Source organism: Pogoniulus pusillus, chromosome 30, assembly GCF_015220805.1.
Source record: "Pogoniulus pusillus isolate bPogPus1 chromosome 30, bPogPus1.pri, whole genome shotgun sequence".
Lineage (NCBI taxonomy): Eukaryota > Metazoa > Chordata > Aves > Piciformes > Lybiidae > Pogoniulus > Pogoniulus pusillus.
In genome coordinates, this window is record NC_087293.1 from 8,944,190 (window position 1) to 8,965,024 (window position 20,835).

Below are 20,835 nucleotides of genomic sequence, written 5' to 3' on the forward strand. Positions count from 1 at the left end.
TCATCTCGTGTGCTTGAAGGATACCACTTAAGAAGCATTTATGCACTTCCTCACCCAGAAGCTCTGCCTCATGCCCCTTTCTGGTTACTCAGTAGCTGTGTACTGAATGAACATGTTTTCTCCAGGGCTGATGGTTCCTCCTAGTGCTGTGGGCTTAGGCTGTGACAAAAGCATCCTGGTATCTCCAGGGTCAGCAGCAGAGGAGCAATAGCACAGGTTGGACAGGGAGGAAATCCCTGCTTTGGGTTTTGAGTACCAAAGGAGGACCCATTGCTAGTGCTCTTACAGTTTCCATGTTACAGCTTTAAGATGTGACTGCTGTGAGGTGACTTCTGGCAAAAGCTACAAGCACTTACCTATGGATTAGTTGTTTTAAACAAGAGGAGTCTGAGGCTCTCCTGCAGTGTCATCAGCACAGGGGCTGACACTCTTTGTTGTGGGCTGTTTTTGATCTCTGGTGGCTGGTGAGCTTTGGAGCCCTGTTCGGGCTGGTGAGACTTGCAGTGACAGTGTGGGGCAGGTGCTTCTCGTAACACCTCCATGTCTTCAAGACTGTTAGGAATGTCACCAGCACATGACAAGCGTCACCAATTCTTATTGCTTTGCAGATTTCCGAAGGTTTCTCGGAGGGGATCTTGCAGAGTGGAAGCACAAAGCCTCAGGTGCCTCCCCACGCCTTGGCCCTCTACCAGCAGCAGATCACAAAAGCCCACGAGTCTGCCCGCGAGGACATGGCCCCGAGCAAGCTCTCGCAGTCCCAGCAGCCACAGGCTGAGAAGGAGCAGCAGCAGCAGCCAAGCAGCAGTCCCAGGGGGAAGAGCAGGAGCCCTGCTGTTGGTGACAAGGAAGGTAGGGATGTGCGCATGTCGGTGCACGTTGATCCCTGGGGAAATGCCTGGTGTGTGCCTGTGCAGCTGGGCGCAGCCAGCAGCCTTCCTGCTCTTTGGTGAAAGCTTGCTTCGGCCCTTGAAAGCTCTTTAATAGCATCTTGAAGCTGGAGAGAGGCATGGCTAATCTCCCATGTTCATTAGACAGTACATCATGTCTCGTTGAGCCCACAGCAAACACGGGGCCAGCCTGGAGCGCTGGGGAGGTGAAGATTGCCTTTATTAGCGTCTCTGCCATTCACTGGAGAGCAGAGGGGCCTGGAGGCATGCCAGGGCTCTGGGTACAATGGCTCTTTTCTACCTTGCTGGCTTTCTATAAAGAATGCTTTTAATGCTCAGCGGGGACCATTATTTCATTTTAAATCAATGCTAATACTGTGACTCGCAGTCCAAAGGTTCCTGTAAAGATTCTCAGTGCTTTCTCCCCGGAATAGCTCTGATGTGGTTTGGCTGCCTAATGAGCAATTCAGAGTTTCCCACCATAGAGAATCTGAAGCGTTATTAGCTTGAGCACCTGGGGATCAAGGTTAAGGAGAGACGGGAAGTCCTGATGAGACCATCCTCTAAATGTGTTTTTAATCTGACTGTTAGAGTCTGTTCCAGTTCAGAGTCTGTGTCCCTGCCCCTCACAGCCAGCCTGCAGTTCAGTTGCATGTGAAAATGAGACACTGTCACCAGTGACACAGCGAGAGGAGAAGGGAAGTTGGGTTGGGTGGATGTGATGCCCCCCCAGTACTGAATCTTGCACAGAGATGGGTACAGCTGCAAAAATGACCTGCTTATGTATGGAGATGGAGGGTGGATAAGACTACACTGATGAGTCAAATCCGCCCTGGGCCTGGGTTCTGATCTTTGTTGGAAAATCTCTGCACTAGTTCACCCTCGGGCAGCCAGGATCTTAACAGCCTGCTCTGCAGCATTCAGGCCCAGGTATTTATTCTTCAAGCTGTCATGTCCCTCTGCACAGAATGATATGCTTGCAAGAAGCATTGGTTGCTGGTAGTCAGCCAGATTTTCTTTCAACAATAAACAGTACCGTGTGTGCATCACACCTCCAGGATGGTTTGCATGTAAGCAAAGAAGGTGGCTGTTCACCTTGAAAGAAAGGGAGTTCCCCCTGAGGGGTGGTGCTGCCACCCATGAAGTCCCATCTCCAGCTGATCTCATCCTGCTGTGCTCATGTTTGCTGCCCAGGCGGAACAGTTCCCCTCCAGTTCTTCCCCCTGCAGAGGCAGGTAATCAAATTTGATCTCCTCCTGTGCCATAATCCTGTGCGGATCTGGTCTGGCACAGCTCAGCTTCCTGGTGAGCCGGATGCTGTGGCTGGCACCCAAACCCAGAGCTGTTCATCTCCAGCATCCGAGTGCTGCAGCTCCAGCTTCCTCGTGGCCACAAGAGGATGAGATGAGGCAGATTTTAGGGGGCAGGGTTTAGGGGTTGGAGATAAACCATGCTGTGAGCTCTCAGCACCATTAAATGCAAGGGTCTGATACCCAGGTGCATTCTTTATGTCTTTATTCTTTACAAAGCACTTTATTCTCTCCTTTCACATCTCTAAGGCTCTGAGTCTTACTTGGTTGTGAATCTTGTCACACCTCCTTGTACCCTTGAAAATGTCTGAGAGGCTCTGGACCACAGAAGTGTGATCTCCAGATCTGTGTGCTGAGTTGCACATGGGCTCTAGGGAATCATAGACTGGACATCTCTGTGATGGGAATATGCCTCCCATTTGAAAACTAGCAGGTTTTTGATGAGTCACCTCGAGGGGAGAAATCAAGTTTCCCAAAGCCCCTTATGGCTCAGGCAGCAAGTCAGTGCTATTTCTGCCTCTTGGAACAGATCCCAGCTGTAGGTCAGGGGTTAGAGGGGGAGGTGACCGATAGTTCTGGCAAATCTGTGTAGGTCCCGTCTCTGCCCTGCTGAGCTGTCCCAGTGCAGCGGCGCACACCCAGACTGCCAGCATGGTGCTGCCACATAACTGGGGTCGTGCATTAAGCAGGAGCGTCCAGCACAGGCTGCAAACCCTTCAGGAGAGCAGCCCTTTGCCACCTTCCAGCAAGGGGCCAGCTCCAGCGGAGCAGGTACTCCTGTTCCTCCCCTGCTTGATAAGAGCACTTGAACTCTTGCAGCCGCTCCAGAGATCAACATCCTTCGCACCACTCTGGATCCGCATCAAAGCCAAGTCTTGCACACATCCTGGCCACGGCGTTGGCTGCCTCGCAGCCGCTGGCTGGGGCTGTATCGGCTTGGAGGGCAGCCAGGCAAACGCTGTACCTTCCTGAGCGCTGCCTTCCGCGGCGAGCCGTGAATGGCGGGGCCCGGCCGAGGCAGGCAGCCCTGCCTGGGTCTCCTCGGCAGGCAGACGGATCCCGGTCCCCGTTGCCGAGTCGCCGCCGGGCATATCTTTGGTTATCGCTGTGCGGTTCGCAAGCCAGCGGCGTGGTTTGTGTTGATTTAGTTGTGTTTCGTTTGGCCTTTGCAGGCGATGGGGAGCCAAGAGCATTAATTTGGATGACGGATCATATAAACTCTGACTCCTTCACTCCCTTTCCAGGGGCTTGATAAACAGTAATAGGAACTCTCTCTTCCCCGCGTAAGTGCTATTTTATCTAGAGCTGGCTGAGTTATAGCCACCCGCTAATGCGGGGGCAATTAGGAGCTGGCTGCATTTCACAGGCTGGGGAGGCAGGCAGGGGAGGGGATTGCTCCCACGGGGAGGGGAGGAGGAACGGGGCTCTCCAAGAGCCATCCAGGGTGCACTGTAGTCTTGGCTGACAATGCCTTGGCGTAAGTGAGCATCTTCAGACAGGACATCCCAGTGCTGTTAGCCCCTACGCGAGCTGAGCTGAGAAATTTAGGGAGTGTGGACGTGCCAGGGGCTCTCTGACATCTGGAGGATGTGCCTGGATTCCCCCATGCTGGCAGGAGGAAGGGATCTTGTCTGGGATCCAGGATGAGGACAGAAGAGGCTGTAGCCCACCAGGCTGCAGAGGTGTGAGTGCTTGGACACCTCCGTGTGCCAATAATGGATTTCTTCTCTCACTGAAGGGGACAAGAATAATCTCCCAGCTTCTGAGTGCACCAAGCATTAATAACGATAATGCAGTAAAGCCTCATTAAATTGGGCCTCTGATAATCTACTTGCCCTATTATTAGGCTTAGCAGGATTCAGGCATCTATTTTTATCAAAACCTGATGGTTAAGGGCTGGGTTTGTTTGTGATTGCTGTAGTTTACTTCACAGTTTCTAATTTCTGGTCAATGCAGACATTACTTGGCGGGGGGGAGGGGTCTGAGGAAGAAGGGCAGTGCAAAATGAAGTGTTCATTGATTACAAATGAATCCCTCCCAAACCTGCCTGTAATCCATCCAGAAAAGGCTGTCTCATCCCTCTGCTCAGCAAAGCCTGAGGGTGCACTTGGCCTGGAGCTGGTGTGGGTGAAGCCCTTCTTTTCCTTGGCACCCTGCAGAACATGGCAGGCTTTGGGGAATCCCCAGCATGACGACTTCACCATTAACCATTTCATGGCCTCCAATCAGCCTTTTCATAGGCAGGGTGAAGCCAGCCTTGCATCCAGTGTCCCAAGCCCGATCTTTCCAGGAAGCTTCCCTGCCCTCAGCCTCAGTGCCTTGCAGAGGACCAGCAAGCTGCCCCAATCCCTGCAGAGGCATCTAATCATCCTGCAGAACCCCACTTGATCTTCATTTGCCTTTATGAGTCTCATACAGCATGGTTGTCCCAGGTGCTTGGAGAACATCTGCATATTATTCCCTTGCTGTCCAAGAAGCTGATGCCATTATCCCTGGCTGCTCCCCACAGCCTACAGATAGTTTATAGGCAGCAGCTGTCCTTCAGGAGCGGCTGAACTCTCACGTTGCCATGTGGGAATGCGCTTGTTCCCAGTGTGCTGATACACAGTGGTCTCTGGCAGTGGTTTGGGACTCTCCAGGCACCCTGTGCCTGGCTGTGCACGCAGACAGTGTTGTCTCCAGACAGCTTGTGCCTCTGCTGGAGATCTCCCACAAGCTAGAGGGGACTTTGGTGGCTTTTGGCTTTAACCTTAGTGAAAGGTTTGGCAGGATTATGGTTAATCCCCCAGCTCTGCTATGGTGGCTGATGCAGAGCTGTGGACACAGGCAGGAGCTGTCTGGGAGCAGTTTGCACTTGGCTGGGCCTTGATGAGAATCTGGACCCTGCACTCATTGCAATAGCTGTCTGCTGAGGTTAGCCACTACCCTGCCTGCACAGTGAATGCCATCTCTCCTGGGTGTCCATGGTGGTCCTGGCTGGCAGTGACACTAGCAGAGTCACTAACATGGGCATCTGTCCTCCCTGCTGCACGGTTAAGCATCTGAGTGTAGTAAAAGCTGTCATATCCAAGCAGTGACACCGAACCCTTTTCGTTTTAGTTGGGTTGGGTAATTCAGCCCTCAGATCATGGCTGGCCAAGACTGAACTGAAGCCACTTCCCATGAGAGCTAACTCTGGCTTCCCTGTCCATGTCCACAGGGACCTCTGACCCATGGGGACCATTGAGTAAGCTGTTTGCTTTCTGTTTTCCTTGCAGAAAAGGCTGTGCACTTCTCACCCATCGCAGAGGCTCAGAAGCTGAGCGCAGAGCCGACGGCCACCTCCTGCTGGCCCCCTGTCCTGTCCTACCCACGGGATGTGATCAAAACCTCTCCCCAGGCAGAGCCCCACTTGTTTCAGTACAACCCATCAGGCAAGTAAAAGCCACCTGTGCCCTCTGTCCTGCCCCAGGGCCAAGCACAGAGGCTGTGCTGCAGCCACATCACAGCTCATGCTCTTGAATCAGTGCAACTTTTCGGAGAGGGGGTAAGAGCTGAGCTTTGGCTCAGCACCAAGCTCCCTTGCTGCTAATGCAGGGGTCTGAGAGTGTCCCTGCCGGTCTCCCAGCTCTGGCCAGGGCAGGTCTGGGGACATGTTTTGTCACAGAACAGTGTGGGTGCCCCTTGCACTGCCTTCGGTTCCAAGTCAGACAGGTTTCATGCCTCTCTGCACTGTCCCTCTCTGTCTGGCGGATGGCAGGCAAGTCAGACACAGAACATGCTCAGGCTGCAGAGGGGACAAGGCAGTCCTTTAAGCTATTCCAGTTACCAAAACAGTTGTGTGACTCAGATGCTAGGGCAGGCTCCCAGCCAGCCAGTTTGCCGCCTCCAGTCCCCCATTCCTCTCAGCCTTCCCTCAGCCTTGCTAATGTTCGTGTTTCCCACACAGGACACCCCATCCCTCTAAACCTGCATGACAGCTCTCGCTCGGGGCTGCAGAGACTGGCGAGCATCTCCAACCCTCCCCCCCTCATCTCCTCCACCAAGCACCCCTCTGTGCTGGAGAGACCTGTTGGATCCATCTCCCAGGTAAGGGATGGGGTATGAACAGTGGGAGCACTTCGTGGGGACTGGCAGCCACTCTCTGACCTCTTCTGTCACACCACAGGGTATGCCTATCCAGCTCCACACGCCCTACAGCTCCGAGCATGCCAAGGTCCCCGTCGGCTCCATCACCATGGGCTTGCCACTGACCATGGATCCCAAGAAACTGGGTAAGAAATCAGGAGGCAAGTGATTTTTCATGTGCTCCAAGGGCAGCAGGAGAGAGGTGAGATTGTTGGCATTGTAGGGGAAAGAAGGAGTGCAGGCCGCAGCAAGGGAGTGCAGAGGGACCTGCTAAGAGGATGAAAGGATTAGTCCATCAAGAGAGCAGAGGCATGGGGAGCTAAATTTGTGCACTATAGGAAACCAGCAGCTCTGTCAGAGACACATCCCAGCCTATAAATACCCTCCAGTTAATACTGTGATTGAAGGAAGGAAATATATTGCCACTCCCCAGGCTGGTGGGATAAAGAGTAAATAGCCTAAAGTGAACAAAGAAAGTGTTTAGTTTGCAGATTTGGAAGTATTTCTTAACAGCAGAAGGGGTTGGAGCAGGACCGAGTCCGAGGAGAGGGGAGCTGGGCCCTGTTTGCCAGTGTGCATGGGTGCCATTATAAATCAGCAGTGGATTTTCAATGCCAGCCCTGCTCCTGGTGCAGGCAGCACCCAGCAATGCCTTTGCCAGGGTGAGAACAAAGATCTGGCTTTGCTCACTGGTGGCTGTGCACTTCACTGCCTGTCACAGCCTTGGAGAAGGTTGTCCTAACATAGTGGGGATGGCAGAGACGCCAAGGAGATGGCAGCTAAGGGCTGGCAGAGATGAAAGCCTCAAGCAGCAGAGCAATGTGGCCCCATGCACCTATACTGATATGTGGTTAATGTTTTCCAGTGCCTTTTCCTGGAGTAAAGCAGGAACAACTATCTCCTAGAAGCCAGGCCAGCCAGCCAGAAAGTCTGGTTCTGCAGCCATCCCAGGAGGGCTCCATCCTGCGGGGTGAGGAGCTGGGGGTGGGAGGGATGCTGGCACTGCCAGGCCTGCCAAACGCTGCTCTGCTGCGGCTGCCCGATGATTTTGGGTTTGGTTTCTGAGGTTGTGCCCAATCTGAGTGATCTCTTCACCCCTTTTCTCCATTGTTGCCAGTGTGGTGACAGATAGGTCTGTCCAATGTCTGTGTTTCTAGCCATCTCCCCGAATCAAGGCCTTGTGCATTGATACTGGGAGAGGTTTTGTGTTGAAGGGGCACCCCAAAGTCTGTTGCTTAAGACGGAGTGAGACCTGTTTCAGTGCCATTAATCGGTTTCCTTCACTGCTGCTGCACAGCCACGTTTCATTTAAATCTATCCCTCCCTTGTTTCTTTCCTCATTAGCCATGCAGAAGAAAATAAATGCAAAGATGTTGGTTTTAAGTACAAATAGTGATTTCTGAACCCCCCCCAGTCAAGGCAGTGGGATGCATGAGTGCATTGGGCTGGCTCCAACCCAGCACAGATAACCAGCAGATGAACTTAAACCTCCACGAGCTGCATCTCGTTGGAGATCTGCTCTGATCACATCAAGAGAGGCTGAGACAAGCTGTGCTTTCTCCCAGGGCCATAAATCTGCCCAGCCCCTCTATGAACCAGGGAGCTGAAAGCCTTAACCCATTTTAACACCTCCCAGCCCTGGGCTTAGGGGGCTGAGTCCCTTAGGACAGGGTGGGAAGGGCTCTGGAAGGCATGGGATTTAACACTGATGTCACTTGAAGGGCTTTCCTTTGGGTAGCTCATCTTGGTGGAGATGAGAGCAAATCCTGCACTTAATCAGGAATCTCAGCCCCCACAGTTTTTGTGCTGAAGAGCAAGTCCAGCCCCTAGCTCACTGATTTGTGTCCTACAGGTACTTCCCTCAGCTCTGCCTCAGGAGGGAGCATCACCAAAGGAACACCCACGTCCAGACCGCCTCCGGAGTCATCCATCACCTACCGGGGGTCCATCACACATGTAGGTCCCTCATCTCTAGTGGGTTTTGCTTCCTGAGTACTGGCAGCTGCAGCTTGTGGTGTTGGATGTGGGGACCCAGAAGTTTGTGGACTGTACTGCATGTGTGGCATGGAGCTGAGAAGTGGGGGCCTCTGTGATGTTCCCATTCCATGGAACCTGTTGGAGATGTCTGCAGCCAGAGCCTTTGCAGCCTCCACTTGGAATGTCACAATCCGCATCCCATGAGCTGAGCTTGCAGATGAGCACAGCTTGACAGAGATGCAGATCTTTACAGCACATCTGACCCCCCTTGGCTTTTTGTAGCTGTCAGAAATGGAGACAGAAGCAGCTTTGAATGGCTCTGGGAAGATAATCTTGCCAGTGCAAGCAAGCAGAGCAGGGAGGAGAAGATGGGCAGAGGGCCCAGGCCAGGTGGAGAAGACAGAGAGGCTGGGTGGTTCACGTAAGGTAGCGAGGTCTCCTGCCATGCTACACAGGGGGTCCTGGCCAAAGGCTCTCTGGAGCAGGAAGGTACTTTGGCCTTAATCTCCACCATCCATCTTCAGAAGAGCAGCTGGCAAGCGAGCGATAGGTTTTTGCAGTGTGAGTTATTGCTCATCTGGTAGCAGAGCACAGAGCATGAAGAAAAGCCTGCGCTGCTTCCCATGGGGATTTTATCTGGCCATCATTCAGATACTTAAAGGCACTCACATCAGATTTTTGCCTGCCTCATTCAGGGAGGGTGACTATGTTCCCTTTGGCTGTGGGGACCTGCACCTAAATCCAAGCCCAGAGCAAAGACTTAACTTGCCTGGTGCCCTGCATCCAGCTGCTGCAGGGCTGTAGTTAACCCATCAGGGCAATTGCAGGCTCCATCCCCTCACATGCCCCTGCAGCAGCTACAGGCAGCAGTGGGTGAGCATGAAGGGTCTTGAGCACCACGTGTCAGAGATCAGATGCACAGGGTTTGCTGAGACACTGTTTTATATACATCAGGATTGCTTTCGCTTGAAAATAAGGTTTCAAGCTCAGCCCAGGGCCCTTGTGCTTGCCCAGTAGCCTACATCCCTCTGCTCCCAGTGGGGGGAAGGAGCCTCCCGTTCCATCAGCAGCTCTGGGCACCAGAGTTGACATTTGATCTCAGATTAGTCATCCAGTTCACAGAAGGCAGATCTTGAATATATGCTCTCTGCTCTGAAGCCATCTGTCATCACTTGCTTTCAAATCCCCTCTGAGCACGTCCACAGAAGGCAGATGACTTACCTGGAGCTGGCAGAGCCATTCCTGGGTGTATTGCAAGGGTGACCCATCAGAGCATGGAACCCGCATGCTGGCATGTCCTGGCAACTGCAGCAGGGTTTTGGAGAGCACTGCTGCTCAGAGGGATGGGATGGGATGGGAAAGTAGTCTGCACTGGCACAGCCTGGAAGCACCAGCAGAGCTGGCTGGAGCATCGCTTCCTCAGGCCTTCCCATGAGCATCAGTCATGGAGGTTGGTGAGGTTAACTGAGCAGAATTAGGAGGCTGTCAGTCTGAACTGTCCTATCACGATGGCTATTGCCACTCACTACTAACACGCTGTGGTGGCAGAAGGGTGTTAATCACCAGCGACATCTTCAAGGACATCCAGCTCTGGGTAATTTGAAAGGGATTCAGAGAGGCTGTGAGTTGTGTCCACGTGTGCCTCCAGGGAAAGAGAAGTTTTGGTCATAGCAGTTTGTGTAAGGAGCCTGCTGCTGTTTCTCTTGGCGAGCTAACTGGCAGCTTTCACTCTCCGACCTGCTCCAGGACTGATCTCACTGATGCTTGCCATCTCACCCGGGCAAGCTGCCAGCCGCCAGCTCTCGCATGCAGGCAGCTCTCTGAAGGTCACACTTGCTGCCAGCAGATGTGCCCTGGGTGAGCAGGATGTCTCAGTGACTCCTGTTCCAGGCTGGGCAAACAGGCTGCAGGGACAAAGCTAACGTTCGAGCAGTCCTCGCTGTCACCAGTGTCCCCAGGGAGGCACCACCCTGTTCCCCCAAACCGGTGGAGTGGACCTGAGCTGAGTGTCTGCCTCCAAAGCAGGCAGGGTGAGAGAGCTGTTATCTGGGAGGTGCGCACTGTGCTCACCCCTCGCCTCTTCCCCGCAGCCTGGCACAGGTCACGTACCTTTGTACCACTCCTCGTTATCGTCCTCATCAATAATTAAGCTGCGAGTCGCTCGCTGTTGGCTGCGCCAGGCAGCCGAGGCCGGGCACACTCAGCCTCCCGCGGGGAACAGCCTGTCCCTGCGCGCGCTCACTTAATTGCTTGTGACACTGTTAAATATGGATCTTGGTGGCTTTCCAAGGGCACCCCGGCAGAAGTGCTGTACAAAGGAACCATTACCAGGATAATCGGAGAAGACAGCCCCAGCAGAGCAGACAAGGCGAGAGAGGATGCCATGCCCAAAGGACATGTCATCTACGAAGGGAAGAAAGGCCACGTGCTGTCCTACGAGGGTGAGTTGTAATCCTCTGCCTTTGGGGGGCTTTGTGCTTGGGAGTTGGGAGCTATTTGAGGAAGGGCTGATGAGGTGCAGCAGGCCAGCCTTCGCATCTGTGCTTCCATTGGCATTTCTCTCCCTTCCTACACTGCCTGCCAACAGCCTGGCTAGGTCGCCCCCTGTTCTGTGTGGTTATCTGGCCTTGGAGGTGGCTTTGCCAGCAGGCTGGGGCATGGTGGAGCCATGGCTGTGGCCAGGATCTATGGTTTTGGGGAGCAGGGGCAAGTAGAAGTCCACATGGGAAGGTACTGACTGCCTTCATCCCTAACACCTCTGCACAGGAGGGTCTGAAAGCATTGTGAGAGCACCCCCAGGCTCTTGGGCCGAGATAGGTCTCAAGAATCTGCAAGATGAAGGCAAATCAGGTAGTTCAGCATACAGGTTTATTTGGCCACCCTACCAGCAATGTCATGGGCACCATACAGCTTTCCCAGCATGAGGCTGCACTGCAGGAATCCTCCTGGGCCAGGCAGCACCATTCCTCAGTATCTTGTGAGCTATGCTACAGCATCGGTAGCTATTGGAGACGCGAAGCCGTTACCACATCCCTCAAGGAGTCTCTCTGGTGGGTGTAGTGGCCTGTTGCCAGCTGCTATCATCTGAAGGTGGTGAGGACTCCAAATGACCACCCCAGAGCCCAGTCTAGGGTAAGAAGCTGCCCTTGGCACAGACAGTGTCACTTGTTGACTGGGATGACTCTTCCTGACTGGAGAATAGTGCTGAAAGAGTATGGCAGAGCAAAGGTGAGCAAACAACTGGGCTGTTCCTAAGTGGGCCCTGAGAGACCCAGAAGTCATGCTGGAGCACACACCCCTGCTGTATGGCAACGCACCAACAGTGCCTTGCTGCATTGGCGATGCCAGGAGGCTGTCACCAGCTGCTCCTGCCTCCTCAGTGCTGCTCACAGCTCTGGCCATCAAAGCTGCTCAGCAAGTCTCAGTGTCTCCTATTAGAGCTCCAAAGATGTTCTGCTCCAGTTAAGCTGGAAACCACTTCTCCGTGCTCACCTTTTGCCTTGTGCTGGCCTGGGCATCTCCTGGCATGCAGCAGGGCTCCTACTCATCATCCACAGCTGGGGTCAGGAAGAGTTGAGTTACAGACACTGCAGCCCTGTGTCCTCATGTGTCATCTCTCTTCTCAGTTGAGTTTGGAGATGACTAAGGAGCAAATCCTAACCTCAGCCTGTATCTCCGTGTGGCTTCCTTACCTTTCCTGGGGCCGAGCATCCTTTTTATCCTGCTCAGCAGCCTGGAATTAGTCCCACAAGTAGAAGATGCCCAGCAAAATCCGTTTTCTCTTGCCCACAAGTGCAGGCAGCTGGTTTTACTGCAGGCTGGTGGTTGCAGACTGGAGGCAGAGGGTTCAGGTGAGGCCACAAAGGATGACTTGCAGGCTGCAGCTGATGCCATCTTGGTGTGTGCCCTGGGACCACAAGGGCCTTTCAGGACAAGAGTCTTCACCATGCTTCTCTCCTGCCCTGTGGAAGCCGGCTTGTCCCATGCCTGCCTGCCTTCACTGTCAACTCTAGCCCAGATAAGAAGTGTCACCATGGGAGACTTGTGTCTGGGTGCCCTTTGGGACAGTTGGCAGGGCTCGGACCAGGGAGGACGCAGGAAGCGATTCAGGACTTGTTTGTGCAAGAAGCTATTTTAGTCTCCTTTTCCCAGGCTTGGAGTCGAATAAGGTTGATCTCAGAAATGGTGCCACCAGGGGGGAGATGGGCAAGGCTCCTGGCAGCAAGTGCTGCCCATGACCAGAACTGGGATCCTGGACAGCAAAGGAGACCTGCAGATCAGACTCTTCCCTGTTGCACACGCTCATTGGTGTCACCCCATCTCCCTGCTTGCAGCCTGAGCCCATTGCCTCTCATCCTACCCCCATGGACATGGATGAGGAATTAATTCTTTCCTTTCCACAGCAGCCTTTTCCATGCCTGATGGCATTTATCTCATCCTGAGTCATCTTGCCTGCTTCTGCAACCCAGCCAGCCCTGCTGCTTCGCTCCTTCCCCCACCCCATGCAGCCTGGTGAATTTTTGCAGTCCAGAGCAAAAAAGAGTTAAAAAGAAAAATTAAAAAAGAGGGGGGGGGGGGGAAGGAAATTAAATAAGAAAACAGAAATTGTTGATTGTGAGTTTTGGCAAGCTGGGAAAAAAATTGCAAATTCTTTAGTGTCATGAGGGTGCTTAAAATAAAAGAGCTGTAATGAGGCGAGATCCTGGAGCATGTGCGAGCTGAATTGTGCTAGATTGGTTATTCTCATCCCGCACATGATTGCTGGTGGCTTCTGCAAGGCAGGGGACGTGGCTTTGGAGAGGTTTTCTTTCTGTTTAGTCTCTCTTCTCCCTCCTGCCCTCCCCCTGCTTGCCGGCGGTACAAAGGGTGCCCTGCTGCAGGAGGTGGCAACAGATGTGCCTTGATGATAGGGTGCGGGCGCTAGCCCCGCGGCTGCCGTGAGCTGCTTGGCTGCTGCTGAATGTCGCCCCTGGACTTCTCCCATTGAATGAGCCTCAAGTGAAGGCTGGGGGACAGATCCTCCTCTTGTTTCCCCACGCACAGCCCCAAACACTTTCTGGATCGAGTGGGTGCTGACTGCAGAAACCAGCAGTGGGTGTGAAGTTGTAATAATCCTGTTTTATTAATTACTGGTTTTGCCAGAGAGAACTTTTGTTCCCAGTTGTCTCTGAGGGAATGAATGTTTTTAACTTCTTCATTTTCTCTCATCGTTTAACCACCTCCTCTGCCCACAGAGAGGAGGAGCTGGGCACTGACAAGCCTCGGCAGGCTTGGGCAGACCGGCCACAAGGGTAGAGACGTTTCTCTCTCCAAGCCAACATAGAATCAGAGAATGCATTGTGTTGGAAGAGACCCTCGAAGGTCCTCCCAGCATCACTCAGAGCTCACTGCATTAAGCACCAGGCAGCTGGATCAGAAGTTGCCTGCTGAAGTCACAGCTCACCACACTCAATGGATGTCCATCACCCAGGGTGGGTGTGGTGCCGTGCTTGCAGAGGGGTGGAGGTGTAACTTAGGACAGTTGTCCACTGTTCATTTGCAGAAGAATCTGCTGTAGGTTCAGATGAGGAGGTAGTCAGTGGTCTCCCATGGCACTAGTGGTTTGAAGTGGGGAGTTTTGGGTTTCTCGGTTCAAGAAACGGGGAAGTATCAGAGAGAGTCCAATGGAGGTTATAAAGATGAGGAGGGGAGCAGAGCATCTCTCCGATGTGGAGAAGCTGAGAAACCTGGGGCTGTTTAGACTGCAGAAGAGAAGACAGAGGGGATCTTCTCAATGGTTATCAATATCTAAAGGGTAGGTGTAAAGAGGATGGGGCCAGACTGTTTCCAGTGATGCCAAGCGACAGGACAAGGGGCAGCGGGTGGAAACTGGAGCCACACAAGGTTCCACCTGAACATAAAGGAAGCACTGCCACAGGCTGCCTACAGAGGCTGTGGAGTCTCTGTCTCTGGAAAGATTCCAAACCTGCTTGCTCTTGGGCAGCCTGATCTAAATGAACCTACTTTAGCAGGAGTTGGATTAGATGATCCCCAGAGGTCCCTCCCAGCCCCCACCATGCTGGGATTCTGTGGTTCTGTAGTGCTTGCTCCATCAGTCTCGTGTGAGTCTTTTCACCATTTCTCCTAGTTCTTGAGTGCACTCGTCGCTGTTTCAAAGGAATCATTCCAGTGTTGTCTCTCCCCGCTTTTCCCTGATCTTCTCACCCAGGGAGTGTCTCAGCAAATGTTGAGGCTGGCCAAGGTCCCAGACAGTAGGTGTCTAGCAAAAATCAAAACAAATAGGAAAAAAAAAAAAGGCAAATCCCCAGACCCACAGGGCCAAGTTCATTGGAACCGCAGCTGCTCCCACCAGCACCGTGCTGGCTCCAGGCTGTGCCACTGCCTGCACCATGGTCCCCAACAGGGAGGGAGTGGAACACAACAGGGCGGATGCTCCTGCCCAAGCAGGAGGCACAAATCTAGAGTCTGAGGCAGGCAGGAAGGGGAGAAAACACCAGCTGAATTTCTTGGAAGCCAACCTCACACAGTGTTTCTGGTGTTGCCAAGCAGTGGCTGATGCTGGGATGGGATTTGACCTTTCATCAACACACACACACAGAAGTAAACACCCTCCCTTGGCCAGTGCTGACTTTCTGTGCTCATAATGGTGCTTCTTGGTGTTTCCTTCCCCAGGCGGAGTTGCTGCTTCTCAGTGTCCAAAAGAAGACAGCAGGAGCTCAGGAGCTTCACATGAGACCACAGGAACCAAGAGGACCTACGATATGATGGAGGGGAGGATCACCCGAGGCTTATCAGCCCGTGATACTTTATCTGCCAGCATTGAAGGTGGGTCTGGGTGAAACCTGTCCCCCATGCCACGTGACTTGCAGAGGCCTCATCTTGTCCCTTGTCTACATGATGCACCTTCCCATGCTTGTGTTTTGAAGGTGGTTAGATAGTATCCTGCAGCATATCTCAACAGGACAGGACCTGAGCAGCATGGGACACACAGTGGCTCCTGTGTCTTCAGTTTCTGTCCTGGGTGACCAGTTTCAGGACTACAATAAAGGAAGCACATTTGAGAAAGAGATACCAAGTCATTTAGAAAGTGTTGATGTTTTAACTTGTCGTCTCAGGAGTCCTTGGTATCAATGTCACACATTTGTTGGAGACAAACTGCTATGTCAAAACCCAACTTTCTCCCTTGGATCTGTTCTAGGTCTCATGGGTCGAGCGATCCCTCCAGACCGACACAGTCCCCATAACCTAAAGGAGCAGCATCACATGCGAGGCTCAATTACACAAGGTAAAGCCTGCGTGCAGAAGATGGCCGTGGCCCTCAGAGATCAGGTGGGGAAATAGGAGGAAGCAAGAACAGGCACATCAAGGTTCAGCTGCAGTTCTCTGCAGCCTTGGTTATGTGGTCAGAGAGATTTTCAGTCTTAATTAATTTCTACCAACCTAAGCTCTCAGCAGCGTTGGGGAAAAATTTTTAGTGTCTGTCATGAAGGCAGATTGAAACCGGTGCAAAATGGGTCCAAAAAGTGATGATAGATGTGAGGTGGCCCAGCTGTGTTAGTGGCAGAGCTGCTGTGTGTTCTCAGCTGGGTACCAGTTGTGGGGTAATGTGAATTAACCAGAGACCCCCTTGAGCTGAGCATCTGCACAGGGACTGAGAGTCCAGTGTCCAGCCAGGGAATCACATTCTGCATCTGCTTGGGGCTTACAGGAATACCTCGGTCCTACGTGGAGGCCCATGAGGACTACCTCAGAAGAGAAGCCAAACAGCTCAAGAGGGAAAACACTCCACCAAGGGACTTATCTGATGCCTACAAGGTCAGGTCTCACGAGGGCCTTACTCCTCTGAAAATGAAAACAGCCCACGAAGGCCTGGTGGCCACAGTGAAAGAAGCAGGAAGATCAATCCATGAGATTCCCCGTGAGGAGCTGAGGCGAACACCAGACATCTCTCTGGCAAGACCTCTGAAGGAAGGCTCCATCACACAGGTGAGTACAGGGTGAAGAGTGGATGAGATTAGTTCTACTCAGGCTGCCGTTCTTGTGCAGACCCTGAGGACAGTTCCCAAGGTAAAAGGAGAGCAGAGAGAGCTTTATCTTGCAAGCCTATCAGTGGTCAGAACTGAGGTTCTGCTTGGGTCTAGGTTGCCTTTTCCATCCTTTGATGGAGTTGCTTCCAACCCATACTATTCTGTGATCCTTCCCAGTGGATAAACGGAAAACCCCAGGGAAGGGAGCTCAGCACCTCCTGGCACATGAGGGATGCCCCATCCACATGTGTACGCGGAAGGGGCCAGAGTCAACTTGGTGCCCTCAGCAGTTGTGACTCTGAGTCTCCTCCCTTCATGGGCAGCTGCCAAGCCAGCAAGGTCAGTAGCTAGGGTGAACCATGGCATGCTGTCTCCTGTTGGGCTCCAAATATTTGGAGGGTTCCCATGGCACCTCATAACCCTACCTCATTTCACAGCATGTGTAGGAAAGAGGCGTGATGGGCACAGACAGCCTTCAGCGCTGACTCATCGGCATCATGTTGGAGCACAACAAGACATGCAGGATGGGCACTCCACCCTGTCCTGCACCGTGTGGAGCTATTATCTCTGCTTTGCCAGTGGCTGTTGCCATTTGACCAAGTCAGCCACTGTGATGACCAGAACACAGACGCATGAGTCCCACTGAAACTTGGTGGGATGCAGTCACTTCATCTCTGCTACTCTGTACACTCCTTTGATGTCCCCTCTGCCTTCTGTCCCCAGGGTACTCCACTGAAGTACGACAGCAGCTCTTCCTCCTCAAGTACCAAAAAGCATGACGTGAGGTCCATCATTGGCAGCCCTGGCAGGACTTTTCACTCTGTGCACTCACTGGATGTCATCCAAGACCCGAGGAATCTGGAGAGAGCTTACGAAGAGAGCCTGAAAAACAGGCCAAGCCCAGTCACAAACTCGGGTGGCTCCATCGCCAGAGGGGCTCCTGTGATTGTTCCCGAGCCAGGCAAACCCCACCAAAGTGCCCTCGCCTATGAGGACCACCAAGCAGGGCACAGCACAGCCTTCAGCAGCCACTTGCATAGAGGGTCTCCAGTCTCTACACGAGAGTCTACACCACGGCAGCACGAAGGTACTGAGCAAACCTCTTGATGCTGATTCCTAGGAAGCTTGGTGGGCAAGGCGAGTGGGAGGTGGCTGCTGACCCCAGCTGCTTAAGCTCTTCCCAGCAGGTGCCTGTTGAACTCGTTCTACCCAGCACCCCACACCCACTCTTGCCTGCAGCCGTGGCTGACTCATGGCAGTGGGGCAGCTGCCAGGGACAGCTGAAGCTCAGCTGCCTTCCTGGGGGGTGCTCATGTGGTTGCAGCAAGAGCACCCCACGTCTGTGCCAGGGTAGCTGAAGGGAGTCACGGGCTATGGCTGGTGGAGTTGGTGTTTCAGAATTGTCTTCCCTGCCCTAGCACCGGCCCAGGGCACCTTTGTTTAATGCCCTAGGTGAGAGGATCCTCAGGCTTTTCCTCAGTCTGGTGTGTTTGCTGAACCTCCTGTGTCTGTGCCTCATCCATCACCTGAGCACCCAAGTGCCACACCTCCAGGAACACCTAATCCCTTCTGAGCCGGTAGATCTGAGCAGTGTGGCTAATCTTTGGGATCTGCCTTCTCCCCAGCCCATCTGTCTGCACCAGGCAGGGGCTGCCCATGCTCCCTGGCATCTCCTATCACCAAGAGCCAGACCTGAGGCTTCTGGGAGGCAGGCATGTGCCTGAGCTGGGCTCAGTGATTTGATGAGACACACTCAGATTCAGAGCACAAAATCCCCTTTTGTGGGCAGGATCAGTGCTGAAGTCCATCCCTGAGACACCTTCCTGCTAGCTATGGGCAACTGCTTCAGGGCCTTTTGCATCTCCCACCTGTGAATCCTTGTCCTGACCCAGGAGTCCTGTGATCTGGGGCTGTGCAGCACAAGCCATCGCAGTCTGACAAAAAGCAGGGCCAGGATGCACCTCCCCAGTGAGAAATGGAAGATGGATGGGACTGTGCAGTGCAGGGCTCCTCCAAAACGCCTTCCCCATCACTCCCTCCAGCTCTCCATGGTCAGTGTGTCCCATTGCCTCAGCCTCTGCTGCATTCCTGGTTCAGTCACTGGGGAGAAGCCTTCATATGTTGGCATCTCTTTGGAATTGGCACATGTGCTGAGGACAGCACAGGACAGGCAGTGAGGAGGCATCTCGAGGCTAAAATCTGTTTTCCTGCAAAACACTGGTGAGAGGGTGGATTTCTGTGTCCAGAGCTCACCTGGCTTTGGGCTGCAGAGGATCTGCAGGAGTCCCAGTGGTGTGGGTCAGAGCTGGAAGGCATCTTGCCCTGAACTGCCTGACCTCTCCTTTGGCTTCAGCAGCAGGTTTGATGTATTATGAGATGTCAAGAATAGTGAAGGGAGCAGGATCTCCACTTCACATGGACTGTCTTGGAGCCCAGTGTTTGGTGTGCAGGCTGATGCAAGGGCTTTGGTTACACTGCTCGGGGAGGGTTTATGTCAGCTACTGTCCCCAGCCTGCTGTTAGAGACACAGGAACTGGTAATGCTCATCCCAGGTTGGGTGAGAAGTGCTACCAATGTCCAGCTCAGGAGGGAAGAGCCAAGAGAAATCACTGACATGACCCAACTTGCCCTCCCTCTGCTGGGAAACAGCTTACAGCTCTGGAGGGTGATTGAATCTCTGAACTGTGTTGCATCACCATTGCTGAGATTTTTGGGGTCTCCAGCTCTGCCCAGCAGCAGTGACCTCCTCGAGCCAAGGAGCATGACAGCAAGGCTCCATGGCTAGCTGCTTGTGCAGGCCAGGATGAATTCAAACTGCCCAGCATGGATGTGCTGGGTTGGAGGGATGGGATGGTTTGAGGACAGACCTGACCTCCTGGGTGCAGCCAGGACTGGGCTTGCCTCACCCTCGGTGGCGTAATGGGGCATAGCAGTGCAGGGAGGAGGAGAAGGTCCCTCAAGTTCAGAGTAACTGTGAGAGTCCCTGGATGACATTCTTGGCCTGAGGCATCCTTCAGGGACACAACTTGGCCTTGGCTATCTGTTTCTGACTCATTTCCTTCTGCTCACTGCAGGGAGTATCACTGCTGGGAAGCCAGTGTCCCAGGACAGAAAGATTACCCCCACGTCGAGGGAGCTCACCAACTCCAAGTCTCCACATGCCCCCGTGGCTGACCACCACCACCCCATCTCCCCGTACGAGCACCTGCTCCGCGGCGTGGGTGGGGTTGACCTGTACCGAGGACACATCCCGCTGGCTTTTGACCCTGCTGCTATCCCGAGGGGAATCCAACTGGAAGCAGGTACCTTCAGCAGGGATGTGGTCTAGCTGGGATTGGTTTTCTCTTGTGCTCCAAAAGCTTGAGGTCTTTGAGGAAACCTGCTTCACATCTGCATCCTTTTCTCTCCCAGCTGCTGCTGCTTACTACCTGCCAAGGCATCTGGCTCCAAGCCCGACCTACCCCCACCTCTACCCCCCATACCTCATCCGGGGCTACCCGGACACAGCTGCCATGGAGAACCGACAGACCATCATCAATGACTACATCACATCCCAGCAGATGCACCACAACGCCGCAGCCACAGCCATGGCGCAGCGGGCGGACATGCTGCGCGGCTTGTCACCCCGGGAGCCCTCCCTCGCCCTCAACTACGCAGGTCCTCCCTGTGGCACCATCCAGGGGCTTGGGGACGTTTGGGGAGGAGGAGGCTGGGTCAGCTCCGGCACTGGGGCCAAGGGCTGAGCCATCAGCACAGTGCCACCCAGCAGTGTAGGACCTTGGCTGCTCAGTGTTGGGGACAGCAGGGGGGAATGTGATGCTTTTTTTGGCCATCATTAGTTAGTTGAGGCTCATTATGTGCAGCTCTGATTTTGGGTCATGGGAACACTTCCCATCCTAGACCTGCTGGAGGTGAAAATACACTCCCAGAAGGATATCTTGCTTTCTGCAAGAGCAGGGTGTAGTGGTCCTGTCCTCTGCAGGGAAGGTTATGTTGCTCTCTGGCTGCTGCTGCCTGCAGCCCCTTCACTCAGCAGAGACAGAACTCAGCTTTTCCTCCCTGTAATCTCCAGCAGCAGGACACGCTGTGCTTGCTCACAGAAATGCTCAGTGCCTAGGGTCCAAGTGTGAGCTGGTTCCTCTGTACTTCCCCACAGAGGTGTCCAGTGCCTAGGTGCCATGTGAGTGCTGACACCTCACACCAGACCAGTGCAGGAGGACAGGTCAATCCTTCTCAGCATCACTCCCTGCTCCAGCACAACCAAGCTGCAGCAGCTCAGTGTCATCCTGATAGTTCTTTTCCTTCTCTCTTTAGGCATCATTGACCTGTCTCAAGTGCCACACCTACCCGTCCTTGTGCCCCCAACCCCTGGCACCTCTGCCACCACCATGGACCGCATCACCTACATCCCTGGCCCGCCCCAGACCTTTGGCAGCCGGCACAGCAGCTCCCCACTCTCCCCAGGTAATGCTACAGGTTGCTTTTCCCATTGGAAAGCAGGGCTCCCTTAATTCATTAATGAGCATC

At 53.6% G+C, this 20,835-nt stretch overlaps 1 protein-coding gene across 15 annotated transcripts in view; it reads left to right on the top strand.

Moving 5' to 3' along the window:
• The window catches only part of NCOR2 (nuclear receptor corepressor 2), a 264,994-nt gene that overhangs the window by 226,120 nt on the left and 18,039 nt on the right, over positions 1-20,835 (top strand). For all 15 annotated transcript variants that reach the window (XM_064168689.1, XM_064168685.1, XM_064168698.1 and 12 more), the window contains 14 exons: positions 609-849; positions 5,455-5,610; positions 6,126-6,265; positions 6,345-6,450; positions 7,170-7,274; positions 8,157-8,260; positions 10,572-10,722; positions 14,954-15,106; positions 15,480-15,566; positions 15,990-16,267; positions 17,032-17,395; positions 19,383-19,610; positions 19,720-19,965; positions 20,623-20,772. In XM_064168689.1, coding sequence (XP_064024759.1) covers positions 609-849; positions 5,455-5,610; positions 6,126-6,265; positions 6,345-6,450; positions 7,170-7,274; positions 8,157-8,260; positions 10,572-10,722; positions 14,954-15,106; positions 15,480-15,566; positions 15,990-16,267; positions 17,032-17,395; positions 19,383-19,610; positions 19,720-19,965; positions 20,623-20,772 — 2,509 coding nt within the window. The remainder of the gene's footprint in view (positions 1-608; positions 850-5,454; positions 5,611-6,125; positions 6,266-6,344; positions 6,451-7,169; positions 7,275-8,156; positions 8,261-10,571; positions 10,723-14,953; positions 15,107-15,479; positions 15,567-15,989; positions 16,268-17,031; positions 17,396-19,382; positions 19,611-19,719; positions 19,966-20,622; positions 20,773-20,835) is intronic.